Source organism: Bombus impatiens, unplaced genomic scaffold (assembly GCF_000188095.3).
Source record: "Bombus impatiens unplaced genomic scaffold, BIMP_2.2 scf_0434, whole genome shotgun sequence".
NCBI classification, from domain to species: domain Eukaryota; kingdom Metazoa; phylum Arthropoda; class Insecta; order Hymenoptera; family Apidae; genus Bombus; species Bombus impatiens.
In genome coordinates this window covers 122,524-132,516 of record NT_176853.1, presented here as the reverse complement: position 1 = coordinate 132,516, position 9,993 = coordinate 122,524, and the positions used below count along the sequence as shown (strand labels likewise).

The following is a 9,993-nucleotide window of genomic DNA, read 5'->3' as shown; positions in this document are numbered from 1 at the left end:
CCCGCCAACACTAACTTTACCAGACCGATTCGATGTTCGATTGATCGGTTTCAAAATTTAATTTAAAATTGTACGTACATTCTTGTTTCTTCCGTTCGTCTAACTTTATGTAAATTCTTCTATTATCTGATTTATCAAATTCTCAATTCTTTTTTGCTTCTTTGTTGCCGAGGAAAATTCATCGCCTAACTTACCGCCTGTTTACCGCGACCACTGTCGTTTGACCGGTCGACGAATTTACATCTTTTTCCAAAGTTCTCTATCTGGGACCTTAGCTCGGAACTCGAGTAAGATCTAACCAGCTATAGTTGTATACATGTAAATGCGATATGTGCTTGGCTGCGTCGCAAGCACTTGAATAATCTGAGTGCATGTCGCGTAACGTAGAAACACAACGGAGTCTTATCGAAGACTCTGAAGAAACACTTTTCAAGAATACACTGTCTCTATAATGAGTTGTAAATGTAGTATCATTGAGAGAGTGACGGAGTACGGATCGAAGCCTACGAGAAATCGAATGCGACAAGGAGCGAACAAATCTCGTAATATTCAGTGCATTAGCTTTGTGTTTTGTTTTATCTCTGAACATGTCCACACGTTCAGTGAGAAAGTTAGCGAAAAACACGCAAAATGAGAATGATCTGTTCGTCTATCTTCTCTCGTTTATATTACATATAAAAATGAGAGTATATGATCAATTATTTTATTGTTACTTAAAAGTTATGTCGTGCGTTATTTGCTACGATAAATTGACAGTTTCTTTCGAAGAAACAACGTCTATTTCGTAGAATATAAGATAAGGTACAGGTGAAGCTTTAAGCGGTACGGTCAGCGTTAACTTACAAATACGAGCAAAATAACATTAGGTCGTCTGAAAAGTTTCTTTCGTTTCATAAGGAAATAATCAATGCACAACATTTTCCGTTTTATATCGTTTTATCGAATTACGTATGATCCATTTTATTCTATCAAAATAAAGATCACAACGTTCGACAAATGTCCTACTGGACAAATTGTAAAATGTAAATAAATAAATAATAAAAAAAAAATCGTTCGACAGATTAGGTTTCATGTTTGTATAAAGATGCGTTGTTGTGAAAGACGTGTCTGTAAAAGAACACACTTTTCGGACAACTTAATAATTATATAATTATTCTCATAAATATCGTTGTACAGTGGATGCAACGAAGCTTGAGATTTACCAGTGTTTGATCATTGAATGATAAAGATCTATCTTTGAAGCTACTCGATGGAGTGTTATGCTTTCCGAATGAGAATATGGGACACATGGAAGTTTCTGTTAGGAAGCCGGCCTCGTATTCATATAAATCTGATAGTTCGACTGATGAGTGTAAAGTGGAAGTTGTTCTCAATGAGGTAAACGATTATGAAGAAAATTACGATACGCAATGCTTGTTTTGTACGGGCTTTTACTCTCCGCATGTATCTTGTAAGTGCACGATGCACGATGGATTAAACGTATAAATAAAGCGTTATCGTTTCGTTAGCGAAAAAGAAAAGGAAAAAAGAAAAAAACAAACATACGGATTAGCAACCCATTTTTTAAATCTGGCTGTTTTTATCATTTGTATTTTTATTTTACTACGAAGAAATTGAATATTTTTGTTCATTGCATTTTTCCGTAGGTTTCGAAAGAACACATATTTTATCTTCAAAACGTGCAGTAATTTTTAATAAACGCGTTATTTCCTTTAACGTCGAGAGTTACGACGTTAAAGGGAAACGAGTCTCGTGCCAGGCATCGTCATCTCAAACGAATTACAAAATTTTTGCTACGCATTAAAAAATATTTAATTGAATAATTAGAGGGAAAGTAGTCGGTGCCCTCGATTAAATAGTCAGGTATCGTACGTTTTCAAAATTCTTGACTGCGAAGCGATTGAAAATCGTGGAACTGGATAAATCCGGGCGCCGTTGCCCTCTTTATCGGTCTACCGATTTTTCAGCGTTTCCCTCGTCAGAGAGACAAGCTATAGAAAGAGGGAGGGGGCGGAAAAAAAAAAAAAAAAAAAAATACCGTTCGCCAACCTATTTGCGCTTCGTTCCGGACTCTTACCCTTTGTGGTTCGCTGGAAACGAACCAATTTCTCGCAAAGAGATTCGAAAATCAAACGCGAAACAAAGAGAAGAACGCGGAGAAGGAGCAGGGAAATCGTATCGATCGGCTTGGTGGTTGTTTGTTCGTTCGATCGGGCCAGCGAGAAAGTCTCGGTTTTCGCGTCGAGGCAACTTCGATTAACGCGCGTTGCTCGCCCCAACGAGCAAGTTAACGCCTGCGGATATTCGCAGATTTCCTCTGGAAATCATTGTTTCCAGAGCGACTTACTTTCGTTGGACAGTGGGATCGCTGCTCGTCTGGCACGCGTTCGCGATCTTTTCAGTCGGCTAACAAAGAGAAAACGTTCTCCGCAAAACGGTTAATGGACGACGTCGCGGTGCACTGCTTCCGAGAAGCACCGTAATCGCGGTAATTTTCCAGCTTCCGTATTAGGGTAGGGGCCACTCGATCGGCGGCAGCCTTATCGATCAGATCTCGTCCGGACGAGACGGCATCTCCTTCCGTAACAGGCTTCGCCGTACACGTGTAACTCGTCACAGCCTGAGGCTCGCGCGGCCGCGATTTATCGCCCATGTCTCGGCCGATCTTTCCGATTTTTCCTTCCTTTTCGTTGTACCTTGAGCGATAGACCTGTGCCGACCGCTCGGCAACATTCGCGATATTTTGCAAGCATTTAGTCGAACGACGATGGCGAACAACCGTGAACAACGACATCGTCTACCCACGCACAGCTCCAACGCGGAAGACGCTTGAGTGCACGTTCCAGGACGATCGGCGATCGGACGATACTTATGTACTTGTATATAGGATGTCCCTAAAATGGTTGTACAACAGGTCAGGTAGCGATTCTGCATGCAACGATAAGCCGAGAAAAGAGAAAATAACATTCTTTCACTCAAGACTTTGCTTCCGAAAAAAATGATGCACGCTGATCGCAAGTTTCCAACTACGAAACTTCTGTTTCTGCTCGCGTTTGTGTTACGTATTGAATGCCAAGAGTGTTTCAAGGATAATAGCGTCGAAGACTTAAAAGCAAACGTAGCTTCGGCTTTCCAAGACTTGCAAAATACATACAATTGGCTACATGTGCGCGATAATTTAGTTGGAAGAGTGCAGCTGTGTGTGCAACAGTACTTGTTACGTTAATCGAAGGATTCTTGAAAAGTATGCCAAGTCTCATCCTTATTCACGAAACAATTCAAATTAAATACAGAATAAAAAAAAGTAGTAGTAGTACGTACAATTCGATATCACGGAAATAAGATAACAGCAATAACAGGCAGCTTCGTAGCTGGGTAATACACGGTTACCTGTCGAATTCTCAAACCTTTTTTTTTTGAAAACAGAACCTTAAATGAAAATACGTGTAGTATAGGGTAAAAAGGCCTAAGAAACATCGAGTTAACCATAGACAATGTCGCGAGAGCCGAGGCTATTAATGTGTCCTCGGTCTTTTCAAGTGCCTAGTTTCGTTAGAAAAGACCTACCTGACCCTGGCTGCGAGCGTCTGCGGAACACGTGTGCGGTGGGCCTGGCAAAGAACAGAAGAGATGCTACAACGGCCAGAAAGTTAGTTGAGAAGCCCAGTGTGAGTCGAGAGGTCACAGAGTGTGAATCGACGTACGACGATATTGTAGTCGGCCCTGTTGTTATTGAGTATCGCTTATTAAACTACACTAAACTCTAAATATAACATCATTACTTGTCCTTACTCTAAGAATCCATACGTTACTACATACGTTATTCTTTTCTTCTCGACTTATTGCTGCGCGAAGAGTCACCATCCTACGTATTAGAACCGAGCCGATCGTAATCGATCGGTGGTCAATCAATTGGCAACGAGGCGATCACCCTGCCAGACTTATCAGGGAGACCGATGTCGTTTCGATGTTACTATCGACCATATTACAGAGTATATTTCATGCGTTGTAATATTGTAATACGCAAATAAAGCACCGTTTTGTTAAGCAGTCCGATTTTACCGTGCACACCCGTTGTACACCGCGAGGGATAAGGCTGCCAATGCGAACAACCTACTACCATTGCAGCATTCGTTTTATTCTATCGGATCGTTCTGTCAAAAATCCGAAGAAAAAAGAACCAACCAGCGACCAACCGAGGAAACGGATAACGAAACGCGGATCGTTCGTCGCGATAAGAGAAACAAGGTTCGCGGCAAGGTTGCGCCGCTTATCGAGAGAAGGTTCGAAGGGTGGGAGCAACTCCGACAGAAGGAGCTTGAAACGAGGCGAGAAACGTTTAACAGCGAACCTTCCAACGTAAAAGGTACTCTCTCCTTCCCCCCGATTTCTCTCTTTCTCTCTCGTACAGCGTATTCCAGCTATCGGAACGAACAGAGTCGTTACGCTCGATTCGAATCGCGCGCAAAATAAAAGGTGGAAAATAGAGGAGAAGAAATAAAGGAGGAAATCGTTAACGCGACTCGCGGGCCATTCCCAGCGTGGATTAAACGAAGATTAAGTAACCCGGTGGCACGACTATCGCGTGGATGGGGTCGCCATCGCGAAACGCTCGGGATATTAGGGTGATTCAAAGGGGGAACGTGAAGTTCCTCCGGGAGTATCGAACGGCGGTGGCGGCGGTAGCGACCGTGGCTACGCCGCTATTCCAAGGATGCGTAAAACTTGCACGAAATGAGAATTCGATATGTTAATTTCGGCCCGATATAGGCTACCTCCCTCCGAATACTTTGCCGGAACAAAACCGATCGCGAAAATACACTCAACTGGCTAACGATCGATGAAATCTACCGCAGCGAAGTGCCGGACTTTGAACGGAACTATTTCGCGAGAACGAAATAAAAGCAACGTACACGCGTACTGCGAGAATCTTCGCGAAAAGCAAACGATTAAACTCTCTACGATCGAATATCGTCACGGTGGCAGCATTTAGGATTTATTTTTAAAGTAGGACGGCGGGCTAAATATTTATTTATTGGAATTTGCTTCGGCCAGTATCGACTAGACACTTAGCGAGTGTCAGCGGAAAAATATACCGGTCATAAACGCGAGTTATTTGGACGGTACGAGTTACCGACGAAACGGTACCGTGGCAAAAACGACGCTTACTTAACGCTTGCGGCGCCCGCTTCTTCGTTCCTTCCTTAACGAACGGATTAACGTCACCTGCATCGCTCGGAGTAAGAAAACGATCGTTGAAAAACCAAGGACGATAAGAAGATTGGATGCAAGTCGCTCTCATTGGCCCTCTCGTAAGAGTCAGAGCAGGACGAAGGAGGGAATGAGGAAAGGGCGGAATTTGATGACTAGTGCTCGGCGAACCGAGGACGCACCGCTATTGCGTATCGTCGGAAGGAATGGTGGGAGATTAAGAATCGTAGGTAACCGAGAGAAGAAACTCGGCTGTACGATAATTACCGTTCTCCTCGAGAGGGGCGAATTTGTCCCGGCAGAGCAGCACCAAAGGCAGCCAACAGCGCGCGTAAAACGCGCCGACCGAGATCAGCAGAACCAGCACCAGCACGCCTACCAGAAACGACCTTCTCCAGGATCCGTTTTGTACTTCCAACGCGAACTGTGGCTCTGCAAAAGCAAACGTCCGCTTTATTTTCTTCGCCGTAGAAAGGCTATGGCTAGAGATGGCGAGCAAAGTGGCTAACAGTGATTCATCACGGTGATCGTTGAATCACGATCACGGGCGGTCGTGATCTAATTTCGTTCAAGACCGTGATCGTGATTTTTTTTATCTCGAGCGAATTTGCTCGCCGTGATCGTAATTCTTCATCTTGATTCAATTATTTCTTGCAAGGCACTTGGATGCAGCTTAAAACGCATACAAATATTTGCATACGTCGTAAATTACAAATTTCCTTGCGTTCTCTTTACACAACGGAAATTTACGTTGTTAGATATTGCAAATAGGAAATAATTCGATTTTCTTTTCTTTGCCTCATATCAGGATTTTAACGAACAAAACATCGATTCCTGCTGTCGATTCGAAAACCGTGATATTCGTTTGATGTGTTCGCCACCGATCGAAAGCGACCACGAAATGTCACGAATCACAGTCGTGAATCGCAAACATACCAGTTTACGCCATCTGCAGGATGAAGAAAGAGAAAGAGGAAACCCGAATTTATTTTAAGGCAGAAAAGAAAAAGCTATACTTGTTATTGCGGGTACTAATTTCAGAACAGTGCGTCTACCAGCAGTGAAAATCTTCCGAACGAATGATTCACCGAATGTAAGATTTTACGTTCTGAATCTATCATCTCGTGCAATGATATCTATCAAATTGCATCACGATCGGCCACCGGTGTCACTCGGAATGATATTTGAAAGAAAGAAACGCAGCGAAGCGGAGAAAAGGAAAAAGATTTCTTCCGCCGTGTGATGCTCGAGCGTAAACGATTCGCTGCACCGCGATTCCACGTCCGACGTCCACGAGCGTACGAATTTCGGTTAATTGGCTGGAATTAATTGGGTCACTCTGTCGACTGTTAACGAGCGACGAATTAAATCGGGAACGATTGAAATCGCTGCGAGACGTCGTTTAAACTGTTGAAAGCGCGGATCGGATTGTTAATTAGCAGCGGTTAAAAGGATACGTAGATGACCGCCTCCCCTTTCTCTTTTCTTCCTTTTTTCTCCGAGTATATCCGCGGACTCGTCTTCCCGATGCGATGCAATGAAATCCGCGCGAGGAAACAATCACGAGAGAAGGTTTTTCCCGCCGGCCGCGACACGGTTCAAAGGTCCCATTACCTTGCCGATAAACGTGAGCGGGTAACGTGATCTCTTCGTCCACGCCGTTGCTAACTTCGCACTTGTACTCCCCGTAATCTTCCAGAGTTATGTCCTCGATTTCCAGGTAAGAGCCGATGATCTGATTGTTCTCCCTGAAACAATAGTCGTTGATTAGCAAAGTAGGAGAGTAAGTAGAAACCTGGTCCACATTTATTTTCATTACCCGCCCATTTACTTTACTTCCCGATTTTATACATAGAGGCAGGAGCGGACGGGGGTTTTTTAGTTTTTAAAAACTAAACGGGAAATTACACGACCCGCCCTCCAACTTTAATTTGTCGATTCGATTATTCTACGCCGACCGGCCACAATTTCTCAAATCCCTACTGACCCACCGGTAATTTTCCCAAACTCTCGAACAAACTGTCCCGACGACCAATCCCGCTCCTGCACACAGGTAAATGTTTGCAATTTCGTGCGAATCACTCGAGAAAAGAATGCTTTTCGCGCGTGCGCTCTCTGCTACGGTACTCTCGCACTGGAGGAGAAAATTTCGACAGAATATTCGTGTCGAGTACGTAAGCGCGTTTGAGACCTGTTAACGAGTAGCTTGTGGGCGTAAACAGAGCACTCAGATTGAAGGAATATCGGTTAGGCCAGAGAAACGCGTGTGAGTCATTTAAATTTTTGAAGAAAATTCGGAACAATAAGGGACAGGAAGAAAAGAAGTAAATCGGTTCTTACTGCAAACCACATGTACCATGTGACATATTGTTACCTATTCGGTGCACTTGATGTTACTTGACGAATAAATTTTTCGATAACGAAATCAGAAAGAACAGCTATGTTTGCATTTTACATCGAGCGCCGAGCGATCTGCGAGTGTCATGTTAGTGTCTTTTCTCGCAAATCATTCGCGTGGTTATGTGGCGGATCGGTATCAACAGGACGCCGACAGGTCGAGGCATCAACGTGGCGCAACACCTCCCGGGCAATCCGCGAGTACCAACCGCCAACACCAGAGGGCTACGACGATAACGAGTCTGTCTATCTCGCTAGCGGTCGAATATACAAACACCAGAGGGCTACGACGATAACGAGTCTGTCTATCTCGCTAGCGGTCGAATATACAGGCGAATGATACAAATACCGCACCTAGCGAGACTCCCTCTACGTCTAAGGCAGGGACTACCGGGCATAGCAAGTTTTCAGGACAGAAAAAAATAAAAAAAAAATTCATGACAAAGCTCCGCTCCCCAGCGGCTTAAACCAAAAAATTGTATTATACACGAAAAATGTAAAGCGCCGACACATAATACAGCGTGGCTACGTCGTACCGCCGCGTATCGGTACCTTTGCCTAACATATCATTACAAAAATTCACCGTTTATTGTGAATATGTATCTAAAACTGTATTCTTGGGCGAAATAAACAAATTTTCACGCCACGGACTACCGGGCATAGCCTTACTGACGAGTCCACCGGTAGTCCCGGGACGAAACGCAAACTCTCTTTTCACCTAGCTTCGCTTACACCTCCTACAGATTGTTGAGAATTGTGGATCTTAATCGCTGAAATAAATGTAAAGGAACACTTGGATTAAACTCAGAATTGATATCAAGATAGTTTCAGATTTATTTGATATGTGATTTACAAGATATTCGTCGATACACATTTGCGCGCGTCACAGCTCTCTGTTTGTCTCGCCATCTTCCTTTCCACACTACCAAAGGAACAGTTGCATTCCTCTGTTTAACGAGACGCTGTGCACGCACATACTGCCACATACACTCGTACTCATGTATGTGTGTCACTACTACGCGGCTAATCCACTGTAGCACACAAAATTACACATATCTCAATAAAGATAAAAGAGGGAAAGAAGAGATGAAATAGCGAGGTTTCCGAATCGCGCAACACCGCGATCCTCGGGAACCGTGATCGATCCGCGGCGATGGGTCTACTCGTAGAGCGGCTTTGCCAGGAAAACGACGAAGACTGGAGAATCGTTCGGAAGAACACGCGCGTAGACAACGGGTCGTAAAGATCCGTGTTCCGAAGAAGGAAACGAAACGCGCATCGTTCGAGAAGCTGCGGCCATAAATGCGCCAGGTGGATGCCATATCGCGTACTTTCCGGAAAATATCGCCCCGTCCCACTTTGACCTCGCTCGCGTGAACCGAACGATCGGTCGCGCCATGTTTTCCTTTCCTCTTTTCCCTGAAAGTTACTTCGCGACGAGTCGCGTGCTTTCATTGCTTACGAATCCGTCTGCGCGTCGCGGAACCTATGTAACTACGTCTGCTGTGTTTTCAAGGGAAAAAGAAGCTGAGCTCGTCCGACGCGATGACTCGTCGTGTTGCACATCTGCGCGCCACGACCGGCTGCAGCGTGCCGATTCCTTCGCTTGTAATTTCGTTTTATCCGCGCCGATCGACAGCCGGTCTACGGCCGCGCGAATGGAATCGATCGGACGACCTCGAGGCTGCGACCACGACGAACCTTTTGTTCTCGGAATTTTTCGAGCGGCCGCGAAGCGCGAGAACGCAGAGAGCCCGCGATCATTGATCGACGAGCGAGCAGCCATAAATCAGTCGGATCGAGGGGACACGTTCGACCGGCAGAAGTTCTTTCGTCGAGGTTATTAAGCTTATAGAGCCGTCGTCAGCTGTCCATCGACGTCAGTCGCTGCGACCTCGCTATCGCGCGAACGTGTCGTGTCTCTTCTCTCACCGGGAGAAGCGGTCTTTTTTCTCGGAAGCGTGTTCGTCGCGACACGACGCGACTTCCACGACTTCTATCTTCTTTATCGCCGGTGCATTCAACGCGAGATCATGCTACTTTGCGACGTGCCTCCGACTCGAGAACTCGAATTTTCCTCGGTTCTCGGATGTAACACCGCGATATCTTCGCATGTCCGCGAAAATTTAGTTTAATCGGTTCCGGTATCCCGTCAAACGTCCGTAACGAACGTTTCGTCAGGATAAAAAATAACGGTGATAGGGCGACGTTGCGTTTTAAGCTCACGTAAAAACTCGCAAACGCGATTCCGCTGAAAAGTGGTGATTCGTTTGCTGTCGATGCGAAGCGAATCCGCCACGCGCGTCGCGTCGCGTCGCGTCGCGTCCCCCTAGTGAAAATTCAATCCACCGGCGATACTTTTTTCGAACCGCGTCCCCTCGAATC

At 45.1% G+C, this 9,993-nt stretch overlaps 1 protein-coding gene across 1 annotated transcript in view; it reads right to left on the bottom strand.

The window, feature by feature from the left end:
* The window catches only part of LOC100745299 (single Ig IL-1-related receptor-like), a 136,180-nt gene that overhangs the window by 6,912 nt on the left and 119,275 nt on the right, over positions 1–9,993 (bottom strand). The window contains exons 4-5 of the mRNA XM_003490392.4: positions 6,826–6,959; positions 5,479–5,643 (exon numbers count right to left, since the gene is read on the bottom strand). Coding sequence (XP_003490440.1) covers positions 5,479–5,643; positions 6,826–6,959 — 299 coding nt within the window. The remainder of the gene's footprint in view (positions 1–5,478; positions 5,644–6,825; positions 6,960–9,993) is intronic.